This window comes from Mixophyes fleayi, chromosome 6 (assembly GCF_038048845.1).
Source record: "Mixophyes fleayi isolate aMixFle1 chromosome 6, aMixFle1.hap1, whole genome shotgun sequence".
In the NCBI taxonomy this organism is placed as follows: Eukaryota; Metazoa; Chordata; class Amphibia; order Anura; family Limnodynastidae; genus Mixophyes; species Mixophyes fleayi.
In genome coordinates this window covers 80,882,196-80,908,421 of record NC_134407.1, presented here as the reverse complement: position 1 = coordinate 80,908,421, position 26,226 = coordinate 80,882,196, and the positions used below count along the sequence as shown (strand labels likewise).

The 26,226-nt window shown below is 41.8% G+C and overlaps 1 protein-coding gene across 3 annotated transcripts in view; it reads left to right on the top strand.

Moving 5' to 3' along the window:
* Positions 1 to 26,226, top strand: part of PIK3R6 (phosphoinositide-3-kinase regulatory subunit 6) — an 86,229-nt gene that overhangs the window by 25,348 nt on the left and 34,655 nt on the right. For all 3 annotated transcript variants that reach the window (XM_075216946.1, XM_075216947.1, XM_075216949.1), the window contains exons 2-4: positions 23,241 to 23,377; positions 24,070 to 24,156; positions 25,422 to 25,513. In XM_075216946.1, coding sequence (XP_075073047.1) covers positions 23,365 to 23,377; positions 24,070 to 24,156; positions 25,422 to 25,513 — 192 coding nt within the window. In that variant the 5' untranslated portion in view covers positions 23,241 to 23,364. The remainder of the gene's footprint in view (positions 1 to 23,240; positions 23,378 to 24,069; positions 24,157 to 25,421; positions 25,514 to 26,226) is intronic.

The following is a 26,226-nucleotide window of genomic DNA, read 5'->3' as shown; positions in this document are numbered from 1 at the left end:
CATGGCACAGACAGTACAATGCTGGGAATACGATCTAGAGTAGCATATGGGTGGCAATCCTTCCCATTCAAACCTGACAAATTTTAGTAATTCTGAGGAATGCAGTTTTCATTAGCCTCTTACAAACCTAAATGCTCTCCCCCTCAAACTCTATGTGACACTCCCCTTATTTCTTCTTTTCCCTCCCCACTCCCACCTTTCTTCATCTCCTGGATCCCCGCTGCGCGCAAAACGCACATGCACCTTGTTAATGTAAAAATCTGATAGTCCTCAGATGTTGTGACTACATTCTTTTGAAGCCTTGATTTATATCTGTTTTAGCACATCCCGCTGTTACCATGCCATTTTATTCATGATATGTACCTCAAAAGAGGTTCTAATATGTTGTAATAAGAAAATAGGAAGGCTCTATGGTCCTTTTGGAACTATGTTTAAAATAAAGATTTATGAACATAAGAGCCTTATGCCAGAATGTTCTTATCATTCTACATCTTCACATAGACATTAGCTCTGGTTTCCTTGTATTTGAAGCATTGATTGAGAACACTCATTGATTTTGCAAAACAAGAGAGAATTGTCTTGGGCTCTTTTATTTCTGACCTATCTCTCTGCCAAGCTTGGCATGTTTTCAGCCAGAACCTCCCTTTGTCAACTTGTATTCAATCACTAAAAGCAGAAACTTGATTTGATATTTGTATGATTTTCTTAGCTGCAATACAATCTCCAACTCATCAGGTAAAAAGAAATTTGGTCTGGTTTGAAGATATATATATATATATATATATATATATATATATATATATATATATACTACACTACACACACACACACACACTGACAAATTAGGAATAGAGATTATAGTTACAATATAGAGTTATATTGTATTATATCCAGGATCAAAAATATCTCAGATTGACTCTGTTGCTACCTGAACTCCTGTGACTTACCTAGGCTAACCACATGTCAGGGCTGTCCATTATCTCCCCTACTTTTTGTCCTCTGCATTGAACCCATTGCTGCTAGAATACATCATAACCCTGACATATACGGCGCTTGACTCGGGCCTAACCCCTATAAAATATCACTATTTGCTGACAACGTGCTCTTCACATTGCTCAACACTGTGATTTCCCTAACAAAACTTATGGCGGAACTGTTGCATTTTGGGACCCTCTCAGGATACTAGAGAAACGATTCCAAGTCTGAGGCCTTCATGTCCCACATAGGACTAGGGAAAGTCTGCAGTGCTCCTTTAAATTTCAGTGCCTCCACTCCATTAGATATTTGGGTGTGGCTATCACTAAAAATGATTCCGGCCTTTATCACTCAAACTATTCCCCTAAACTTGTCCGTATTCAACAAGCTCTTTTTAAATGACAACCCTTGTATATCTCTTGGATTGGGTTATCCCACGCCTCCTCTACCAGGGGTAAATGTATCAAGCTGAGAGTTTTTCAAGCTATTATTTATTTAGTACATTCTACAAAATGACAGCTAGAATCTGATTGGTTGCTATAGGCCTTCAGTGCCGCAGCCATGCTGTAGGTCCAGGCAGACTGCTGCCGCTACTCTGGGGATAGGATTGTGCTCGCCGTCGGTGATGGCTGATCTGCCTGACACACACAGGCCTGCTCCTGCTCCGGAAAACTCTCAGATTGATACATTTACCCCTGGTTCAAGTTCCGCTCCATGTTGTTGTGGCTCTCTTCTCTTGTAATAAATTTATCTGAGGTTGCAATAAACCTAGACAGTCATGGCCAAAAGTTTTGAGAATGGCACAAATATTATTTTTCACAAAGTCTCCTGCCTCAGTTTTTATGATGACAATTTGCATATAGTCCAGAATGTCATGAAGACTGATCAGATGAATTTCAATTAGTTTCAAAGTCCTTCTTTGCCATGACAATTAACTTTATCCCAATACCAACATTTACACTGCATTTCAGCCCTGCCACATCAGGTCAGTGATTCTCTCATTAACACAGATGAGAGTGTTGATGAGGACAAGGCTGGTAATCCCTCTGTCATGCTGATTGAGTTAGAATAACTAGTAAGGAAACACGTGTAGTTGTGAGGTGCCCACGGGGGGAGGGGTGGGGGATGTCCGAGCGTCCAAACATCGCAGGGGTTGTAGGCCCCTGACTTTGTGTGCAGGACACTCGTTTTGCTGTAAGGGGAAAGGGAGAATACGGGAGGGACAGCTCCACAAGGTGAGTGCACCAAGGGAAAAGCCCTCGCCGCGGCTCTACTCACGTACGCGAATCTGCGATGGAGCCCCTCTGTTCCTTCTGCGTACCTTGCCTTCCGATCAGCACCTGTAAGACAAGAGAGGCAGCACCAAGACAACCCTTCCCCACACCCATGATACTTACTCAATCCCGAGGGACCGCTATGGAACTCACTACACCGTACTTCTCCTCAGACAGACCACTCTCACGTCCTGAAACGCTGTACCCCACAGGCCTTCTCCCGAGGCCGAGCCCCAGCCGTTAAGCCCGCCTTGTCCTGGGTCTCAGGAATAGGTGCCCTTCCGGGCGGATGGAGGGGTTCTATAAACCGCTCCAGAACTCTACTTAGTGCCTACTTAGGAACCGAGTGTTCCCTACTCTACGTCAGGACCTAGCGTCCTGCTAGATCTCGGCCGAATGCCCACTTCCAACTATAAGGGCCTACTGCCCGCTCACCATCAGGGAACTTATGTCCTTCTACCAGCAAGGACCCAGAGTCCTGCTATGCTACAGGGCAGCCACCCTGCTATGCTCACGGAAGCCTATCGCTTCCCTCAACCAGAGGCCTGCGCCTCTCTGCACTAAAGGGCCTTGCGCCCTCATACAGCGCAGGGCCGTGCGCCCAACAGCAGCTCAGGGCCTTGCGCCCAACAACAGCTGAGGGCCTTGCGCCCAACTACAGCTCAGGGCCTTGCGCCTTCCTACAGCTCAGGGCCTTGCGCCCTCCTACAGCTCAGGGCCTTATGCACTGCAGGGGAGACAATCTCCTACCTAAGGGCTTTGTGCCCTGTGTCTACCTAAGGGCCTTTTGCCCTGCGGGAGAGACACGCTCCTACCTAAGAGCCTTTTGCCCTGTGACTAGCTCAGGGCCTTGTGCCCTCTGACTAACTAAGGGTCTTGTGCCCTCTAAACGCCTACAATGGCCATCGCTACCTGCCTGAAAGGTGACCCGGGGCCCTGTGCCCGACCTTAAAGAGTAATTGGTACTCACCTGCTCCGCGCAGGAAACTCGGCTTGACCCGCCGTCTCTGGGTCTTCCAGGCTCTCCAGCCACCGGTGCCTCTTCTCCTGTTCGGCGCTGTTGAAGGCTGCTTGGCGGGGACGCTCTTAGCCCTTATAAGGGCTCCACGCCGACGATCTCCTCTCCGGCGTTTTGCTTGGAGTCTTCGGGCGGCAGGGTAGCTCACAGCCCTTACAAGGGCTCCCTACCACTTCCGCCGCTGCTGGACGTCTGGAGACGTCCTCCTTCTTCCTCTCCGCCGCCGGACTGCCCGCATATCGGCGCCGGGGATCGGGGCTCAGGAATGGCAGCAGGCAGGTGTGAGTGCATCTACACGCACAGTGAGACAAAGACTTTTGGAGGATGACCTGTGTCAAGAAGGCCAGCAAAAAAGCCACTTCTCTCCAGAAAAAACATCAGGGACAGACTGATATTCTGCAAAAGGTACAGGGATTGGGCTGCTGAGGATTGTGGTAAAGTCATTTTCTCTGATGAATCCCCTTTCAGATTGTTTGAGGCATCTGGAAAAACACTTGTCCGGAGAAGGAAAGATTAGCACTACCATTAATCCTGTTTCATGCCAGCAGTAAAGCATCCTGATACCATTCATGTTTGGGGTTGCTTCTCAGCCAAGGGAGTGGGCTCACTCACAATTTTGCCTAAGAACACAGTCATGAATAAAGAATGGTACCAAAACATCCTCCAAGAGCAACTTCTCCCAGCCATCTAAGAACAGTTTGGTGACGAACAATGCCTTGTCCAGCATGATGGAGCACCTTGCCATAAGGAAAAAGTGATAACTAAGTGGCTCGGGCATCAAAACATCAAAATTTTGGGTTCATGGCCAGGAAAATCCCCAGACCTTAATTCCATTAAGAATTTGTGGTCAATCCTAAAGATGCGGGTGGACAAACAAAATTCTGCAAATTCTCCAAGCATTGATTAGGCAAGAATGAGCGGCCATCAGACAGTATGTGTTGTCCAGAAGTTGATTGACAGCATGCCAGGGCTAATTGCAGAGGTCTTCAAAAAGCAGGGTCAACACTGCAAATATTGACTCTCTGCATAAACGTAATGTAATTGTGAATAAAAGCCTTTGACACTTATGAAATGCTTGTAATTTTACTTCAGTATACATAGCACCATCTGACTAAAAGGTCTAAAAACACTGAAGCAGTAAACTTTGTGAAAACCAATACTTGTGTCATTTTCAAAACTTTTGGCCATGACAGTATTATCCAAATCTAAAGATTCTGGGTGTCTTGGACTTCCCCTTATCTCTAACTACTATTTTGCCACCCAACTTAGCCACATCATATCCTGGCATATTAACCCATGTCTCAAAAAATTGTTAGATATAGAGAACGCCCTGGCCTTGGAATCACCCCTAAATTATCTCCCTTGGTTGCCTAAGATCCATAGATCTGCCTCGGTCTACACCTGCTGGTCCATATCATTTTCCCTGTCAACATGGGATTCTGAAAATCAATGTTTTGATTTAGCCCCTTACCCTTCTCCCTTGATTCCTTTTTGGAATCACCCGCTGTTTCCTGTGGGTTAATCTGGTAAGATTTCCCGACTATGGAAGCCATACACTTTTGACAGCTTTGTGCACATTATGGGCGAATCTGCCCCTATGTCATACACTGATATTTGCACCAAATATCACCTTCCTGTCTCTGTGCAATTCCAATACCTTCAAATCTGGGGATTTATCCATTCTCAACCAAGAAACTCTGCACACTCTCACCATTTGAGCTCAACTGCATCTACTCAGTTGGCTGCAGAGGTAATATCTTGATTCTGTATCAATCAATTACTGCTCCGACCTCACCAACACTCGAATCTCATGAGGAGGCATGGGAATGTGATATCGGGGTCTCCTTGGACAGAGAGGAGTGGTCATTCATTCATGACCAGATAGCCAAGGTCTCCATTTTTGCTGGTATTCAGGAAATATATTCTCGCTGGTATTTGGTTCCTGAAAGACTCAATTGTATGTACCCTCTGGTGTCCGAACGATGCTGGAGGCTCTGTGTGTGCTAAAGGTACTTTTTCAAATATGGTGGGACTGTCCAGTAGTTCGTAACTATTGGGATCTGCTTTTAGATATCATTAGACAGGCCACTGGGAGGCGTGTCACCAGAAATCCTCTGACACTCCTACTCAACCAGCATGTCCCCCACCTCAGTGAACCTATTGATCGCTTGTTTATTCACATATGTCAAGCCTCCAGAATACTAATAGTAAGGACATGGAAACGGACCGCTTCTCCCGCAAGAACTGAGCTGCTTAACCACATTTCGTATGTCTCTTCTTTGGAGTACATCACTGCTCTCCTGAACAACACTTTACCCAAATACCATTCAACCTGGACCCCCTGGTTCCTTCTCCATCAATCTCCTGTGCCTTGTCTTTCCTTGATTCCTAATACATCCATTATGTCCGTTTATAAAATCAAACGATACAATATGCTTTGGAACAGTTATCGTTGGAGTGTACACACTAATGTGATATCAAGCCAAACGGTCATATCATGTAATTGGCCTGATAATCGGGGGAAACACCTGTAGTGTATACCCAGCCTATGTAAGGGATTAGTAAAATGTTATTTGTTAGTTAGTTAGTTAGTCAACTCTTAAATAAGTCTGAAAAGGAAGAAGCTCTACATGACTGTAGTTTATTAAAAGATATTCTGGATTTTTTGGATGTCACAGAAAATTTCCATTTTTTTGTAGTACATTTCTAGGTGTCTAATTTGGTTGCATAGATAACATTTGAACAGGACAAGCAAAGTTAGGGAAAATAATATATTTCAGTCCATTGTTTTAGAGTTCTGTAGTTGTTCACGAAATACTGGGGTAAAGTTAATTTTGCATCTGTCTCTTTGAGGAGCAGACATAAAATTTCCTAGAAATGTAGTTTTTAGGTTAGATTTCTAGGGCTTGATTCATTAGGAATCTAATTTAAGTCTCCTGGACAAAACCATGTTACAATGCAAGGGGTGCAAACTAGTTTTCTGTTTTGCACATAAGTTAAATACTGTCTGTTTTTTTCATGTATGGACATATGCTTCATGTCCATAATTGTCCTAATGTCAATCAGTAGTTCAATAATTTTAGATGTAAAGTGATGCGATTGTCCAACGATAGAAAAATCAGGGGGAAGGGGCTTTTGGTTTGTCCACACCCATGGGTACAAGGATCTCCGATTGGTCCTTCTTCATGAACCTTTGTTCCAAATGATGACACTTGCTGTTTCACATGCTCGATATATGAAAGTAAAAGGGAAAAACACTGCATAGTGTAATAGTGCAGTGAAGCATTATCCACAAGTAGGGTAATAAATGCATTTACAGAGGGATGTCCTGTAACTTCACAGTTAATACTGGAATTGCTTGTTGTGGCTCTCCATCAGCATGATGTGTCCTATAAAGAGGAAAATTCGCACAAAATTTAAATACTGTTAAAAGTAATTATTTTAGAGATTCAGCATTGCACTTACAATTCATATTCTTTGTAACTGCCTTGAAATAGTTTTAATGTCGCTACCTTTTCTGGTCAGCTTCCCGGAAAATCAAAGATTTTCGGAGCTTGTCTGCAAAAGATAACACCATCTGAAGATAGTTTGCTTCTTAATGGGGAGGATTGTCCTTAAGATTTACCATTAAAGTGAATTGTTGCAGGTGGTGTCTAATTAGACATGCTATCTAAAGAGATTGGATCCATAGATATGGCAATGACATGGTAATAGACATTTAAATATGTGATTTCAAATGACATGATAGGAACATATTTTAGTAGAGACAGTCGATTGTAAATAGGTTGAGCATAAGTGTACCAAGTAGTGATTTTTGAAGCCTGAATCGTATAGATATATACGTTTTTATTCCTTACTTCTCTTGTGAAGATAAAGATGTTGTGGGTGCATTGGTTGCACTATGGAATTAGTATTATTAATGTTTGTATGCAGATTGGAACTGTGATCAGTTTTACAAAATATGGATGGAGCTGGTGTTTTGTTATGGCTGATTCCACGTTCAAAGTAGCTAGTCATTCGAGATCTACATCACAAGTGAACACACTACATCTAATCAAATAACAACCAATTTATTCTGAGAACAAAACAGCCGTCTCACCCAGGTTTGTTCTTACAACATTATCTCTGCTGTATACTAAATACATTTTTTTTTTTTTTCAGTAGATCGGGATGAAGTTCCTAGAGACTGATGTAGGGTACTTTCTGTCTTTATATGGATATAGTTGCCTTATGTAACATGTTCAAATTCTATCAATTTAGAGTTTAACACTACCAAAATTATTCTGTTTTGTAGGTCTGCACACTTGAAAGAGAGCTGATGTAATCCACTACCCACAATTTAGGTTATGGTTCTAGAGTAGATAGTTGCTAGATTTTGCACAAATGTATATGGAAAGCTTTTTGAATCTTTCTGAATTGAATGATTGATTATAGGTGATAAAATGATGTAAAGGCAAAAGCCTTTTTTGACAGCTAATGATAGTGATAATGATAATTAATTTAGATGTACTAAAGTGTTGCATGTTTCTGAAATTTGATATGGAATTTCTTCCTCAAATAAACCCAGTTTGGTCTTTATTAATAATAGAAGGGAATTTCAATTGTAATCTTTCTACATAGAGTTTAGTGAGAATCTGAAACCCTACACTAAAGAGCTGAGTTTGGTGTACACCCATTTGCTTAGCGTAAAATACACAAATTTGAACAGTCCACAAAACCAGTATATGTCTATGTCCGTATGCAGATTAGGTAGTTGCCTTCTTAAACTTGGAAAGGTGAAACGGGGGATGGAAGAATGTAGTAATGGTGTTTTCATGTAGTTGCACACTGAGGCCGACTCACAGGGAAATGCCTGTCAGTAGCGATATCAATTACAGGTGCCTGAGAGCTGGTGCAAATACACACTGATGATGATGGTTCCAGCACTAGCTAGCCGCATGTGACTGTCTGATCCACCTCCGAAGCTTTCTTCTTTGTTCGTGCCTATATTATATTATTTTGTAAACATATTTTAGAATAGTTTGCTACTATCATTTATAAGGTAGTTTAGACTTGGGGGTAAATGTATCATACCCCGGTTTTGTCAACTCCCGCGTTCGGCGTCTTCGCAGCTTAAATTTAAAGCGGCGCTGCCTTGTAAAGGGAAACCCTGTAAAGGGTATGATACATTTACCCCTTGGTGTATTATAACGTTTTATTTTGTTCATTTAAATCATACATGCCAACTTATAGAAATTTCTCCCCTGGGAGATCCAGGAGAGCAGTCATGTGACTGGTGGGTAGGAGGAGTTGTGGTGACATAGCCGCGTCACCATTGTCCCGTCCCCACTATAAAATGCAGGAATTCACGGCATTGAATATAGGGGGAAGGGCTTAATGACGCGCATAAGCCCAGTTCCCACCATTCAATGCCGTAAAATTCGGCAAATGCCGCAGGTTTGCTTAATCTTCCAGGAGTCCGGGAGGATTCCCCGAAATTCGTGAGCCTCCTGGGAATTCTGGGAGAGTGGGCAAGTATGATTTAAATCAAACTTAATAGTAATTGTGTTTTTCACTGTCAGAACAAATGTAAATACACTTTTCTTGTGCTTATGACCTGGCTGGGTATAAATAGATATGCCTGACCTAAACCGTTTGCATATGCTACTTGTGCAGAGATGGATGCATCTACTGATGTATCTGATTCAGTGTATAGGCATAAATACACTATTTTTACCTGCTGCTTTTAGAGTTTACTGTTTTGACACATATGTGAGGATAATGGCATATAAGTAAGTTCTGGGTTTCTGATCCAGTTTAGGGAGGATTTATATAAAGGTCATGTTAAAGTGTTGTGGTGCAATCAGTTGTCTTTGAATAACATTAATTATTGTTGTAAGTGTTCCCCAGTATGATTTTTTGTTTTTTCAATTATCTTTGTGGCTTTATCTACCTCTCCTGTCAGTTATCACCAGTTGTTCGGAAATTTTATTTTGCCGTAAATAGCTATTTTCTTTCCTTGATCTACCAGGCTGCAATTATAAAAGTCACATTGTTATTTAATATTCCTTTACCTTCGTGGCATAATTTGCCGTTTGTCCTGAGTAGCTATTATATTTAAATGAGGTCTAGTTTTTTATAACATATTAGGCAACAAACACGTCTTTACAATTTGGTAGCAAGAGATTTAATATATTTCTTTTTTGATACAGTGCTCTAGTCGCAGAAGTAATCATCATTTTCAGAAGAGCTTCAGTAAGTTCTCTTTTTGTGGTTACATAGGCACTGTATTAGTTTTATTATACTTATTGACAAAAGAGATTATTTTGCCTTATAATTTAGCCTTTGCTAAAGTATAGTGGAATCTAAGCACTCTTAGTTACTTAGTATAGTTCTGCTACACATTTTCTAGCACTCCTCCATAGGATAAAATAATATTCCCCAGTTTTTATAGCTTCCCTCATCCCTAGCCACCTCAACCTCAAACCAAACCAGGTCATGATTTGAAATAACCAAATTAACTCTCCCAGCCACATTTGTGGAAATAAGATAATAATCTCTACTTGAGTAGTATGAGCCATAGAGAAACAAGTGTATTCTAGCTCATCGCGGTGTCAAGATCTCCAAAATACCCAAAAGATTAAGTTGAGTAAGATAAGTTACCTCTTTATTTGTTTTACGAGGACCCATAGAATTTCTGAGCAGAGTCAGGGAGGCCTATAAATAGATGGATTGTCATCAGGGAAAGGAAGACAGTGCAGAAAAGCATGGGAGTAAATAATTATCATAGATAATTATTTTTCCTTACACTTCAACTATAAAATATATCTATTGTGGAATGAGTATTTAACATTCTTTGTTAATAAAATAGCAACCCCTCTTTATTTTAAAGTATAAGAGGCATAAGCCGCAGCTACTTGTTTTTGCATAGATCGTTTCTCAAACTCTAGGGATTAAATGAGTTTCCTGTAAAAAGGTCACATCAGATTCAAGTTTGTTGACACCTAAAACATTTTTTTTCCGTTTCCTGACTTTATGCCTCCTAGTAAGGTAGGTAAATTTCACCCCCGGAATCATATTAATGTACAAAGAATACTTAATAACTTTATCCCTGAACCAAAAGACGAAAAAAATTCCTTCCCCACCAAAATATGAGAAATATGCCTTAAACACCAGAATGTTTCCATTAGTATCCAGAAGCAGGACAGTAAAATATTACAGTTGTTGGAATAGAGAATGGTGGTGATTCTTTAGAAAATCAAACAAGCAACAAATAACTAATATAAAGAAAGATAAAGAACAAAACAGAATAACATAAAACCTGAATGAGCAGTTGTGCTGCCCGGCAACTGCCTAACATAACCAAACTTCTGTAAGATATGGTGCAATAATACAAAAAAACAGAGTCACAGAATTATATCTGGAAAATATGATGTAAAATAGATGTTATTGAAGTGCCTTGTACGGTATTTTAGCTACTTCAGGCTAAAAATGCAGGAGCTAGCCAGTCTGATTATATATATCTTGTGAACCTTACGCAGAGTGACTCCACGCATGGATGATGGAACCGGATGTTCGAATTTATTTCAACTTTATATTAAAACTGCACCACTAACTAATGGAAAAAGGATTTTACTAATAAGCTCTCCCCCTAACTGGCTGCTATATGCAGCTTTTTTTTCCCCAGGGGCTCTCTCATTTCTATAATAAAGAACCAGCAAATCAATCTCGGTTGCCTCTTGGAGAGAGGAGTGTAAGAAACAAACAGGCGGCAATCTCTTGATATTGGCTGTGAAAATAACAGATGAACCCGTCAAAGAGGGCTGCATGTAGCCCTGGGACTCCAGCTAGAGCAGTGATGGGCAACCTTGTACATTTAAACTCATGCAAGCTCCTCTAGCCTTCAAAATGGCCACACATGACCCTTTATCTTAGTAATAATTTAAAAAATACACTTAACCAAAGAAAGAGACATCACGTGCCTTTAGAATAGATCCCACTGGTACTCTAAAAAAACACCCTTCAGATTTCATCATATGCGCATGAAACCCTCAGCCACCACAAAACACCTCTCAGACTCACACACGATACCCATTCTCTAAGAGGTGAGCCACAGGTGAAGCTTGGTGGGGCATAAAGTAGAGATTAGAAAAGTAGAAGAATGGTAGTGAAATCATTGCCATGGGTGGAGTGCATCTTTAATGACTCATCTGGACATTGATAGGGTTAGAGCTTTCCCTGGGACCATGGGCATGGCCTACCAGAAATAGGGGAGTGTCCTTGGTCATTTAAAGCATGGTTTCGGTATAAGATGTAGTGGTTTGGGGACGGGGGTGTTGCTTAAACTGTCATACAATCAGGAATGTTGGCACGTTTGTCTGTCACCACTGTAAGAGTTTGCAAACAAGCTAGATTCTAACAGCTGGTTCTTGGGTGTGAATCTTGAGTTTTAATGAGAAGTTGTATTGTTTAAGTAAAGATAGTGAGTTTAGACCATTTCCATTTGAGGTTATTAGCTGATTTTGGACTTTGAGCGCTGACTTGGTTATCTGTTGATATTTGTGGTATCATAAATACGATCCCAAAATTACATAGGGATAACAACCAACTTAAAGTGCACAAAACACTAAAAATGTGTAACTTCATGTGAGGAACATCTGCTAATGATTACGGTATATTAATGAGTATTTTATACTGAATTGCATGAGGTATGTAACACCCTATCCTTATCATACACAAATTCACTCAAAATGGCTTTATTTTTACAGTGTCATATCTCTTTTCCAACCATACAATTATGGCCATAGGGAATGGATACTGTCTCAATGAAATTTGGGACCATTGTAGGCTGTAGTGAAATAAGTATATGTATCAGTAGAACCATTTGTACATACATCACAACGTTTTAAAAAGCAAAATCAGTATACAATAAGCCTCTCCTAGCATCTGCCAAAACCACAACCAGATCCTGCCAACCAAACCCATATTCTCATGAGGCCATGCCCATTTCTGGGTCTGCAAAATAGAAACTGTATGGAGGAATAATTCAATATGTCCCAGCATTCTTGATCGAAAAACAGTACCTCTTCGGACTACACCCATTTAGCGCTTTGGAACAATAGGGCCATTGCTGCTAGTGCCTCAAGCAGCATCTGTGAGCTGAGTGTAAGTCACATTGCTATCTTTTATTGCAGAGCTGACAATGGGCTTTATTGTGGTTTATAGAGAGCAAATGCAGCACGAAAGTGAAAGCCTTCCCTAGAAACAGACCCGGAAGGAGGTTCAGGAAATATAAATGGTGAAGGAAAATCTTGGTTGCCAGCAGCTGACTGTCTTAAGATTTCTACAACGACTAGTTAATCTTTCATGTCTCTCCTCATTCCAACTATATCACACAGAAATGCCAGGTGCTAATGGCTGTTTTACTAATAGTGGCTGATAATGCTTCTCAGTTATAGTCTCCACGTACACTTTACTCACCATAAGCTACAGTTGTTATCCTGCTATCTTATGTACCTCTTATATTGTAAGCTCGTTTGGGCATGGCATTCTTTACCTTCTGTTTCATGTGATAGCATGTAATTAATTTGTATCATGATCTCAATGTAAAGCACTGCAAAATATACTGGTGCTTTATAAATAAAGGATAATAAAAATTACTTGTAGTGACAGCCTCCTAGGATTTAGCTCTAACTGACTGCTTTCAATGCGACACTGTGAGGAGCACTGACGGTGCTCAGTTAGCAGCTCACCTTTCAGAGCTTCAATATCAATGGAAAGCAGATTGAGAATGCTTTAACCAGCAGGGAACAGGCTGTTGGTAAAACAGCATAGGCCTCCCTAGCCCCAGTACTACTCACTCCTACCTGTCTCTCAGAGTGATTGAACATTTAAGATGATAGTGTAGACCAGTTTCAGTAGTGCATTTCGAACACTGGAGTCCTACCCCACTTTCTCCTACCACTAGACCACTGGGGATCGGGCTGCCACAGAAATGGAGCGTAGTGCTCCTGTTTCTACACTTAGCAATATGGAGCATTGCTGAAAAACCCACCGCCCACCATGAAAGCTAAATCACCCACTAGTAGACGGTAAGGACCAGGTTGACTACCACTGATGTAGACTAATAGATGTGCTTGTATCATGCACTATAACTGGTTACAAGTCCTCTCTCTTTTCACTGATTGGCTGCCAGAGGTCACGGTGTTCATTCTACTTCAGGAGCACTTACTACCAGTTGTATGACTGCTAATCCGGCCCAAGCACAGGGGTGAGAGGGATTTTCGTGGTGACCCCAAGTAAAAGTATAGCTGTCGCAGCCAATTATATTGTATCCCCAGTGCAATCTACACCTAAATTCTTAACCTCAGACAGCCTGAAAAGAAAGCTCTTGACAGTAGGGTGTCAAATAATGGGGGTGGTGTGTGAAGACTTCAGACTGTAGATTTCAAAGTAGCACCCCTTTAAATACTAAATTCACTGCAGAAAAAATGGGTATCTTCAAAAAAAAGGAACCTCTGAAGGTGTAAACTAATATTTAGCATTTTGTGAAGGGTTTTCCTGTACTGTTACACACTTAAATGTAATTCTGTGATTGAATGGTTGATTAATCAAATTTCTTCAGGTGCCATATTTGTATTTTGCTCATCTATGATTTCCAACCCATGTAAACATTTATCACTGACGGCTATATAAAAGTTTTCAGATGGACAGCATTGTTAACAGACAGATTGTTAGGTTATACCAACATTCCTCTAAAAGTGAAAATAGTAATAGCATGTAAAGGAGGATCATAAAAGGTATGAATGTGGTTTCTATGCCTATGGTGACTCATAATCATCATTTGTCTCTTTTATACGTGGTATATTAATGTCTGGAAGATGGCACATGTTCTCCTGTCCTCCTTTCACTATTTTACTATGTTTTTACTGATTGTTAGTGCGGATAGCTGTCAGTCATGACAGTATGCACCTGGAAGGTGGTATTGGGAGAGGTTGTTACACTAAATATTGCACTAGTAGAGTGTGAGTGGCCAGGCCCTCTGTTGTGTGGTTCACCCTATACTACATAGGACGGCACCTGTGGTCCTCCAACTATTGTGGAATTACATGTCCCAGCATTAAAGCGTCCAGGGTGTGCTGAGTCTTGTAGCTGCACAGCGGTTGGAGAGTCACAGGTTGTCTACCTCTGTTCTAATGCAACATATAAAATATTTTTTACAGCTACAGTTATAGTATCAGATTATGTGAGAACTAAATGAACTCGTAGACTTTTTATCTTTGTCTTGTATTACGCAGCCAGTGCGGTGTATCAAGTTCCTTTGCAAACCACTTCATACACATTTGTATATTTTTAGACCACAAACAGGAACCTAAAGCACTTGTTGCAATATCTTTAGTAGATTTGTTTTTGAGTAGAAAAAAACCAAACTTCCCTCTACCTTTGATCAGACATTTTCTTTCCTGGCTGCAAGAGATGTATATTTGCTTTCCTGCTATTTCACATTGTTTGTCAGAGCTTCCTATTTGTAAAACTTACGCACAGTCAGACACATGGATTTTAATAAAATACACTTGTAGAGACTATACTCCAGAGAAAAATGTGAGGCTTTATTCCAGAGACCTCAGATTAATAATCTAATGGAAGAACCTTTCCTAAGGAGTTCACAATCTGCAAGGGAAACAAGTTACATGGTTATTTGCCAAATGTGAATATTTCTCTGTTTAGCAAATAAATATTGAAAGTCCATCCTTCTACCACTTTAGAACCATTCATTCAACTTTTCTCTTTTTTCATGTATTAGAATGAATCCTTGATTACTGGCATTTCCTGATTATCTGTAAAATATCCTTTATCCCCTAAATATAGGCACAAATAGTGTAGTCATTACTGCAGTATCTCGCGGAAGGATGTATAAGTAAAATGTACATGTGGGAGTAAGGGAGTCTAGCCAAATTTGTAAAATAAAGCTATAAGTGGAAAAGTGCCTACACTCCTGGAATGTAGGGTAGTCTCGCAAATTAGGGGGAGATGCCACCCGGAATTCCAAACAACAAGCAAATCTCCTGGGAGCGTTTACCTGCTCGCCAAGTAGGAGGGATTGTGCCTTTTGACCCATAATCAAGCCCCGCCCACCCCAGTAATTGTGTAGAAGGGGGCTTGGGGTTTAATAATGTATTTGCCCCATCTGTTTTCGTCCAAATTGTTTTTTTTACTACCTTGCCTCCACATCTCCTGACTGCAAGGTAGGACATGTACAGAAGAATGCATTATATTTAGCAAAATATATATATTACTAAGCTAAGTAATTTATCTGCACTGAAAAACAAACTTCAAACAAACCTGAAAATGTACTTATACAGTACTTACCTTTGGGTAGCCTTCCCTTGATATTACTATCCAGCACTGCTCTCTTTACTACTACCACTTGCCTGTTTCATATAGCCAGCGTTGTTTTCAAAGCCCCTAACCTGAGGACTTCCAGTTCATTGCTAACTGAGTCCACAGGAAGGTTCAATTAGGCCCATTGTACTAGGAGAACTGAGAGCTGTACAACACCGTTCAGAAGCCAGACTCCGAGTGACAGTCTTGTAGTCTTCTAGGAAACAGAAGTGGTCTGTCTAGATAGGTAGTTTCAGGAACACTTCACGGAGAAGAAATACTTGGCAGCTAATGCTTTGCCATTAGCCCTTTTGTTTTATGTCAACACTTCTTCAGGCAATGTTTGAACTCTGCGGCATCGTTAGCGGTTTTCAATGGAAGGGAAATACTTCACCACATTTTTAACAGAACTGCAATGAAAAGTTAGGATACGTAGCGCAGACAATATATCTTAATGCTTCTTATGTGAGATATTCAAATTTATTTTTGAGCGAATTTCACTAAGATAAAATACATTAAGTTGTGCTGACCACAAATGCTGCGAAATTGCAGCCGATAGTGGGCCATGTTGGTGAATTTGTTTAGAAGATGATCATGATCAGCCTCAAAACCTTGTACAACTAGATCTCATATAATTTGGCTATTATGGTCCTCATTTACAGTTGGACATAAGTCTATTGGGGGGGGTGCATTTACCTACTGCACATGTGTACCACCTGTATTTATAATTAGATTTGAAAGTATCTTAATTCTTACGGCTGTTGAGGTGAAACAAGGATGGGCAAACATTAGCGGCATTAAATATAGGTATCTTATGCTGGTATAAGTGGCCTGTATGCGATGAAACCACCAACAACATTATTTAGCTGGTTTTGATTGGCTGTTTGGGTATTGACCCCTTCAGCTAACAATATTCATTAGCATCTCAGCTATATTATATCAAGTCATAGCTATCTCTTCAGATTCCTTATTTGTCACTTAAGAAGAATTTTATTGGATTTATAAAATGGTAAATAACAGCTGTGGTGGTTTGTTTAATTTCCTTTAATTGGAAAATTCAACTTTAGCATTTATTAATAACATTGTCAAGACACTATTCTCTCTTGCGCATATTACACTTCATTACATTATATTGTGCATGATCAGGGTAATCTGACTATTTAATTTATAACTAACACTGTCAAGCCGCACCCCTACACTATCGATTGGCGCAAGTATATGCATTTGTACAGATGACATACACATGACGTAGAAATACTCCTGTGTTTTGAATTAGGTGTATCTTGAGATACGTGCAAGTCAGCATACTGTTAGGAGCCTTACTCTATGTTGCTGATCCTGCTAAATTGTGTATACTGTTGTCTCCTGGACCCTTGGCTTGTTACTGGAATACTCTCTTGCCCCTTGCTGCCCAGACCCTTGACATGTTGCTGGAACACTCTAATTGCCTGCTGTCTGTCCAGACCCTTGGCTTGTTACTGGAGTACTATCTTTGCCTGCTGTCTGTCCAGACCCTTGGATTGTTACTGCAATACTCTCTTTGCCCACTGTCTGTCCAGACCCTTGTCTTGTTACTGGGATACTTTTTCTGCCCGTTGTCTGTCCAGACCCTTGGCTTGTTACTGAAGAACTCTCTTTGCCCGCTGTCTGTCCAGACCCTTGGTTTTTTACTGGAGTACTCTCTTTGCCCTCTGTCTGTCCTGACCCTTGGATTGTTACTGCAATACTCTCTTTGCCCGCTGTCTGTCCAGACCCTTGTCTTGTTACTGGGATACGTTTTTTGCCCGTTGTCTGTCCAGACCCTTGGCTTGTTGCTGGAGAACTCTCTTTGCCCGCTGTCTGTCCAGATCCTTGGCTTGTTACTGGGATACTCACTTTGTCCGCTGTTTGTCCAGATCCTTGGCTTGTTACTGGGATACTCACTTTGTCCGCTGTTTGTCCAGATCCTTGGCTTGTAACTGGGATACTCGCTTTGTCCGCTGTCTGTCCAGACCCTTGGCTTGTTACTGGAGAACTCTCTTTGCCCTCTGTCTGTCCAGACCCTTGGCTTGTTGCTGGAGAACTCTCTTTGCCCGCTGTCTGTCCAGACCCTTGGCTTGTTACTGGGATACTCTCTTTGCCCATTGTCTGTCCAGACCCTTGGCTTGTTACTGGGATACTCTGCTCTCAGTCTGTCCAGACCCTTGGCTTGTTACTGGAGTACTCTCTTTGCCCTCTGTCTGTCCAAACCCTTGGCTTGTTACTGCAGTAATCTCTTTGCCCTCTGTCTGTCCAGACCCTTGGCTTTGTACTGGGATACCCTCTTTGTCCACTTTCTGTCCAGACCCTTGGCTTGTTACTGGGATTCTCTCTTTGCCCGCTTTCTGTCCAGACCCTTGGCTTGTTACTTTGATACTCTCTTTGCCCATTGTCTGTCCAGACCCTTGGCTTGTTACTGGAGTACTCTCTCTGCCCGCTGTCTGTCCAGACCCTTGGCTTGTTACTGGGATACTCTCTTTGCCCACTTTCTGTCCAGACCCTTGGCTTGTAACTTGGATACTCTCTCTGCCGTTGTCTGTCCAGACCCTTGGCTTGTTACTGGAGTACTCTTTTTGCCCTCTGTCTGTCCAGACTCTTGGCTTGTTACTTGGATACTCTCTTTGCCCACTGTCTGCCCAGACCCTTGGCTTGTTGCTGGAGTACTCTCTTTGCCCACTGTCTGTCCAGACCCATGGCTTGTTACTAGGATTCTCTCTTTGCCCGCTTTCTGTCCAAACCCTTGGCTTGTTACTTGGGTACTCTCTTTGCCCGTTGTCTGTCCAGACCCTTGGCTTGTTACTGGAGTACTCTCTTTGCCCGCTGTCTGTCCAGACCCTTGGCTTGTTACTGGGATACTCTCTTTGCCCGCTTTCTGTCCAGACCCTTGGCTTGTTACTTGGATACTCTCTTTGCCATTGTCTGTCCAGACCCTTGGCTTGTTACTGGAGTACTCTTTTTGCCCGCTGTCTGTCCAGACCCTTGACTTGTTACTGGAGTACTCTCTTTGCCCGCTGTCTGTCCAGACCCTTGGCTTGTTGCTGAAGCACTCTTTTTGCCAGCTGTCTGTCCAGAACCTTGGCTTGTTACTGCAGTAATCTCTTTGCCCTCTGTCTGTCCAGACCCTTGGCTTGTTACTGGAGTACTCTCTTTGCCCGCTGTCTGTCCAGACCCTTGGCTTGTTGCTGAAGCACTCTTTTTGCCAGCTGTCTGTCCAGATCCTTGGCTTGTTACTGCAGTAATCTCTTTGCCCTCTGTCTGTCCAGACCCTTGGCTTGTTACTGGAATACTCTCTTTGCCCGTTGTCTGTCCAGACCTTTGGCTTGTTGCTGGAGAATTCTCTTTGCCTGCTGTCTGTCCAGACCCTTGGCTTTTTACTGGGATACTCTCTTTGTCCGCTTTCTGTCCAGACCCTTGGCTTGTTACTGGGATTCTCTCTTTGCCCGCTTTCTGTCCAGACCCTTGGCTTGTTACTGGGATACTCTCTTATCCCGCTGTCTGTCCAGACCCGTGGCTTGTTACTGGAGTACTCTCTTTGCCCGCTGTCTGTCCAGACCCTTGGCTTGTTGCTGAAGCACTCTTTTTGCCCGCTGTCTGTCCAGACCTTTGGCTTGTTACTGGAGTACTCTCTTTGCCTGCTGTCTCTCCAGACCCTTGGCTTGTTGCTGAAATACTCTCTTTGCCAGCTGTCTGTCCAGATCCTTGGCTTGTTACTGGAGTACTCTTTTGCCCGCTGTCTGTCCAGGCCGTTGGCTTGTTACTGGAGTACTCTCTTTGCCTGCTGTCTCTCCAGACCCTTGGCTTGTTGCTGGAGAACTCTCTTTGCCCGCTGTCTGTCCAGACCTTTGGCTTGTTGCTGGAGAACTGTCTTTGCCCGCTGTCTGTACAGACTCTTGGTTTGTTGCTGGAGAACTCTCTTTGCCCGCTGTCTGTTCAGACCCTTGGCTTGTTACTGCAGTAATCTCTTTGCCCTCTGTCTGTCCAGACCCATGGCTTGTTACTGGAATACTCTCTTTGCCCATTGTCTGTCCAGACCCTTGGCTTGTTGCTGGAGAATTCTCTTTGCCTGCTGTCTGTCCAGACCCTTGGCTTTTTACTGGGATACTCTCTTTGTCCGCTTTCTGTCCAGACCCTTGGCTTGTTACTGGGATTCTCTCTTTGCCCGCTTTCTGTCCAGACCCTTGGCTTGTTACTTGGATACTCTCTTTGCCCGTTGTCTGTCCAGACCCTTGGCTTGTTACTGGAGTACTCTCTTTGCCCGCTGTCTGTCCAGACTCTTGGCTTGTTACTAGGATACTCTCTTTGCCCGTTGTCTGTCCAGACCCTTGGCTTGTTACTGGGATACTCTCTTTTCCCGCTGTCTGTCCAGACCTGTGGCTTGTTACTGGAGTACTCTCTTTGCCCGCTGTCTGTCCAGACCCTTGGCTTGTTGCTGGAGAATTCTCTTTGCCCGCTGTCTGTCCAGACCGTTGGCTTGTTACTGGAGTACTCTATTTGCCCGCGTTTTGTCCAGACCCTTGGCTTGTTGCTGAAGCACTCTCTTTGCCCGCTGTCTGTCCAGACCTTTGGCTTGTTACTAGTGCTCTCTTTGCCCGCTGTCTCTCCAGACCCTTGGCTTGTTGCTGAATTACTCTCTTTGCCAGCTGTCTGTCCAGATCCTTGGCTTGTTGCTGGAGTACTCTTTGCCCGCTACCTATCCAAACCCTTGGCTTGTTGCTGGAGTACTCTTTGCCCGCTACCTATCCAAACCCTTGACTTGTTACTGGAGTACTCTTTTGCCCGCTAGCTATCCAGACCCTTGGCTTGTTACTGGAATATTCTCTTTGCCCGCTGTCTGTCCAGGCTCTTGGCTTGTTACCGGAGTACTCTCTTTGACTGCTGCCTATACAGCCCCTTGGCTTGCTACTGGAAGATTCTCTGTGTATTAGTGCTTCTCCTAAAGTCTTGGTTGAATTGTTAATATCCCTCACGCTCTTCCCTGGAATGCTTCTAGCAGCCATGCTAGTCTATTGTATACCTTGACAGAGGCAGCACATATGAATTGTAAAATGGGGGTGCATCACCAAGTTAGCGATCTACCAGCATAAGGGGAAATGTGAGTATAGTTTCGCAAACTTTTGTGTTGAGAACTTTCAATACTGTCATTTTGTATGAGACCCTTTGAAATACCACTGCCAATGTATTGTATTTATAAATAGATATTAATTAGGCAACCTAAAGAAATCCTGAGAAATATATTCTCAGGCAACAGTAAAGTGAAAGAAAAGCCAACATATACAATTGTTTCGAGTCAACCGTACAAAGGGAAAGGGTTAAAATATAGTGAACCTGCTTCGTTTTTGGGTGTTTGCGGTATTCTTCCTTACGATATTTCCTAAAGTCTAATCACTAGCGGATATTTAGATTAAATGCAAAACTCTTCTGCATTCTAAATAGTTCAGGTGGCATTGTCTTCCAAACAAACAAAAAATGGAAAAGAATGATTGCAAGTGGATATTTTCTTTTAAATAATATTTAGTAGATGAATAAATATGATTTTGTAAAATGTTAGGGCACCAAATAACAACACACTTAAATATTTGGTGCTTTAATTATGCACTAGTGCTTATTAATTAATCCCTCCCTCTATCAGAACCTGCCCTAATCTGTCCAGTTTCAAACGGGCTCTAAAAACCCACCTTTTTCTTAAAGCCTTCCAGTCTCCCACTTAACTCCCTACCAGATCTTCTGCCTCTTTCCCTTCACTCCCCCCTTCCCTTATCCTCCTTCTCTCCCTCCCTCGTGTCTTTCTGTCTGTCTACCCCACCCCTTAGATTGTACGCTCCTTTGAGCAGGGTCATCTCTCCTCCTGTTTTCACCACTTTTAACTCTGCTCTCCAGCTACCTTGCCCTCCTCTTCTAGGACCTTCTTCTCCCCATTCCCTCTTGCTCCCTCCTCTCCACTCTGGGGGTTTCCCTGCCATCCGTGCCCTCTTGGGCTCCGCCGTATGCGGGACCTTCCCCTCTCCCCTCCCCCGCCCCTCTAGCTGTGCTTTGTGCTCACTGAGTTACTGTGCGTTTTGTTTACTGTATCGTGCTGTCTCACCTTTGTATTGTAATTTTGTTTGTCCCTGTACGGCGCTACGGATACCTAGTGGCGCCCTATAAATAAAAATTAATAATAATAATAATAAAAATCAGTGTTACAAATTTAAGTGTTAGTGCCTTCTCTCTGTTTAAGTGACTTGTAATTATTAGGGATCATTTACTAAAAAAGTCACACAGTCTCACTGACATGAGCAGATCAGGAAATGCGGTGGAAAATACAAGATAGGGTCTGCCCACAAATACAAGAAAACAAGAGTTACTTTTATGAGGTGATATCTAATAATGAACTTCAAGTGGTAGATGCAAAAGACAATGTAAATAAAAGATTAATATTTTTAACTGTAAAGGTACCTAAAGTTATTTAACCTTTTCATTGCCAGGGGTCCATGCCAAAAGCAACTCAAAAGGCTATGCCATTTTTAACATTCTCAGTGTAATTTTTGCTGAGAATAATAATAATGAGTTTTTATTTTTTTTTCATTCCCCAAACATATTTTATACTGGGTATTTTTGATTTTTAATACAGTGGTCATGTAAATACCTTTTTAATATTTGGGGGCATTATATGGGTGAAAGGAAACACTGGTGAGATCAGACCGTAATGAGAACTATGGAGTCACTTAACCCACGTGTCTGAAGTTTTAAGAGACTTACCAAGGTATCGGAGCCGGTATCATGCAGTGTAAGATTTACGTTGATGGCACATTCATTGTTGTAAATTTCAACCTCAATGGCACTGAAAGGGTTAAGACTTCAATGATGCTTCAGGAAGCAGTATTTTAGGTAAGAAAATGGAAATGTTGCAGTTAAAGAAGAGAGTGGTCCAACTGTTACTAACACGCACCATTCCCACAAAGTGTTGCACAAAACATTTGTGAAAACGCAACTGAAAAAGCGGAATGCGAGGTGCTTCTGGAAGACAAATAAACAGCATATTAAAAGGAGCTGTCACTCTGCATTTTTTTTTCTTTTGTATAAATGACTCCCCACTGTGTCTCTATAAGCACCATACACAGCAATCAGGTCTCACTTGGAAATATCTCTTTCCACTCAGGGGTCCGCAACAGGCCCTGTGGCTCATCTACATGGAATCATATGTTCTCAGGGGCATATGAAAAAATATTTTATATATATATATATATATATATATATATATATATATATATATATATATATATATATATATATATATCGACCAAAAATATTATTTTGTGAAATCTTTTTTGTAGTATATGACAAAGAGGTATATGAAATAGGAATATGACAGCATTCAGTGAATAACTAGCAAATGATTTCATGAGTAAACAGAACTGTTGTGATCTTTAGGAATAGAAAGCCAGTATAGACCATCCTTCTGTAAGATCAACATGTTTATTTTCAGACCAATTTTTTCTTCAGATCAATGTTTAAACATTAACATGTACATGATGATGATCTGTCTTTTAAGGCTAATGACTAATCTAATCTATTTTATTAACTAACCATTGCACCGCCTTATCTTTATTCTACAGAAAGTTAGAAACAATCATTTATGTTCCATGTCCGCACAGTTCTACTGACAAGATTCCAGCTAATAAGTGATTTTCCAGGACACTGAACCTATATTATATCATCTGGCCGATAAATGCCTCCTCTATGGACCTCTCAGGTAATGCATTATACAAAATGCCAACATCAGTGTTGTAATCTTATGTGCGTTGCTTTGAAATATGTTCTGTATTTTGTACAGTTTAACGTTTGGAATGAAGTTCTGAATGAAGTTCTGAATGCTGCATAGCTATTTAAAGCAAATTTGACTTACTACAATGATGCCCGTAACATTATAAGAGTTGTGCACATTTGGACAACCCACTTCATTTTTACCTACCCCTCTATGTAGCAAATAGAACCCCCCATTAACTTCAGTAGAGGTGAATAGTAGGGTTGTGCATCTATCCGGTTATATAATAAAGAACACTGAAGAGTCATCTTGTCCTACTAACTACCAAGTGATTTGGTGTTTGGTGGTTCCTGGTTACCGGTAATGTAAAAGGGCAGAGGGCAGGGTGTAACTTTTGGGCCCTTATGCAGAAAGGATTCTTGTCTGTCCCTCCTGCCTACCTCTTTCTCCCTCTTTGCATCTGCAGAACAGTGGCAGTTAAAGATAATGAAAGCCCCCCCCCCCCCCAGTCCACCCATTTACTGAACTGTGCACACAGCATTCATTATGAATAAGGCCTATTGAGGTAAATACTAACAGAGACAGGTTTTCCTGAATACATCATTGGATGCAACTCAAAAATATAGATTATTAGAATGGATCATGCATACAGTGATTTGTAATTACCTTGTTTTTCTCAGCGACCGAGGCAGACATGGTCCAACAAAAGGTGCAGGCGATTCTTCGTGGTCTTGATGGTCAACATTCAGGACTGCATTCTGACTCAGGTAACAGGGGGCAGAAAGAAGTGATGAGGGCAAGAAGAGTTATAATTCAGTATTTTTGTATGGAGTTTAAAGAGGTTGTCATTCCTTTCTAAAACAAAACAAATCATTCACCACTCTATAGTGCAAATAGGAAGGTTCCCCCACCAGGAACCCCTGTTTCTTGTTCATCTCTAAGAAAGCACTCCATAGAGCTCTTGGAGGAAGTCATGTAATGAACTTGGAAACACCCAGCTTCAGGTAACGTGGGTGTTACCAGGCGAAGGACACCACCCAATTTGCTGTAAGGTGCAGGTTATTTTTTAGGAGGTATTGGCCAAAAGTGATACAAAGAAAACAACATTACTTATTATGGATGCACCGTTTGCAGGAGCATTGCCCCTCCCTCAGTAAACTTCACAGAAATTATAAGTTCACTGATAGTGTTTGACCTGGCTGAATGGTAAGAAAGAAAAGCAGAGATGTAACCTTCACAGAGACGTAACTATTGCCACAGCAGCCCATGTGGCTACTACAGGGCTCGGTGGTAATGGGGCGGTCTGCAGATGAGTGTCCATCCACTTTGGAGGGCCCTGCTTTTGTCTTTTCAGTTTCTCACAGTGGAGCTAAAAGCCCAAGTGGGGCTCCACTGCTTCGCATACGCGGTGGAGCAGGGGTCTCCAGTGAGTTGATGCACTCCAGTTATTGTTATAGTTGTAAAAAGTAATGCAGGCTGTTAACACAGCTAATTATCTGAGCTGACAACTGGTATCTATACCAGTTTATTTTTAGACTCCTATCTGCAAACCCTAAAACATTATGGGAGTGCAAACGTTGGCAGAGTTTCTCCTAAACTTGTGAGGGTGCCAGGCATAGCTTTATTTCAGAATTAACAATCTTAATTTTAATTTTTCTTTAAGGTGTAGATCAGTGATGGGCAACATTCGGCCCTCTGAGCCTTCACCTAAGGCTCCCAGCTCCTTCCTGCTTTATTGGCGATTAGTGGTTATAGCTTGCTTAAATGCCTGCGATATACTACAGACGGGTGTGTCTTTGATTAAATGTATTGTTTTAACTTATTACTGAGATGAAGGGTGACGTGTGGCCCCTGTGATGGTTATAGGGCCGCTCTCCCCTGGAGTTTCAGGTTGTCTATCACTGGTGTAGATGGAGAAACATAGGATGTGATGTGGAGGCTAAACATGAGATAAGATGTATTAGGAACACATGAGAGTGATTGAAAGGCTGAGGAAGTTCTCTTATAATGGTCAATAAATGTCCTGTTACAGGAATGCTGAGGTGGACTCTACACAAGAGCTTGGACCGGAACCCAAACAACGGGAATATTATGGTGGGAGTTCTCATTAAGGAGCTGGAAAAGGTATGAACATGACAGTAAGGCATTATTCTTTTTAGCATAAATGGAAAACTAGGACTTGCCCTTCATGTTAAGTTTGTTAAACTTATATTTGACTGTTCTGTGCTAAATTAGGTCAAAATAATCTATGGGAAATTATAACCACTTCTCCTGTTGAAGGAACTGTAAACTCTAACTTTATATTTTCTATTTCCCCTTTGTATTTTTCCAATGTAAGCATAAAATGATGACTGAATAAAAGTAGGGTGTGTGTATATAGCTCTCTCAAATATAAATATTTTTCTGATAGGACATAGTTTCTATGGTTTGCTATTAAGTCTACATATTTACCATTCAGTAGAATTGCCATAGTTTTTCTTATCTTCCCCATAATCCCTTGATCTCCTCCAATTTTATTGAAGTGTGACCATGATGATCATCATCATCACCATTTATTTATATAACACCACTAATTCCGCAGCGCTGTACAGAGAACTCATTCACACCAGTCTCTGCCCCATTGGAGCTTACAGTCTAAATTCCCTAAGATACACACAGACTAGTGTCAATTTGTTAGCAGCCAATTAACCTACCTGTATGTTTTTGGAGTGTGGGAGGAAACCGGACCCACGCAAACACGGGGAGAACAAACAAACTCCTCACACATAAGGCCATGGTCAGGAATTGAACTCATGGCCCCAGTGCTGTAAGGCAGAAGTGCTAACCACTAAGCCACC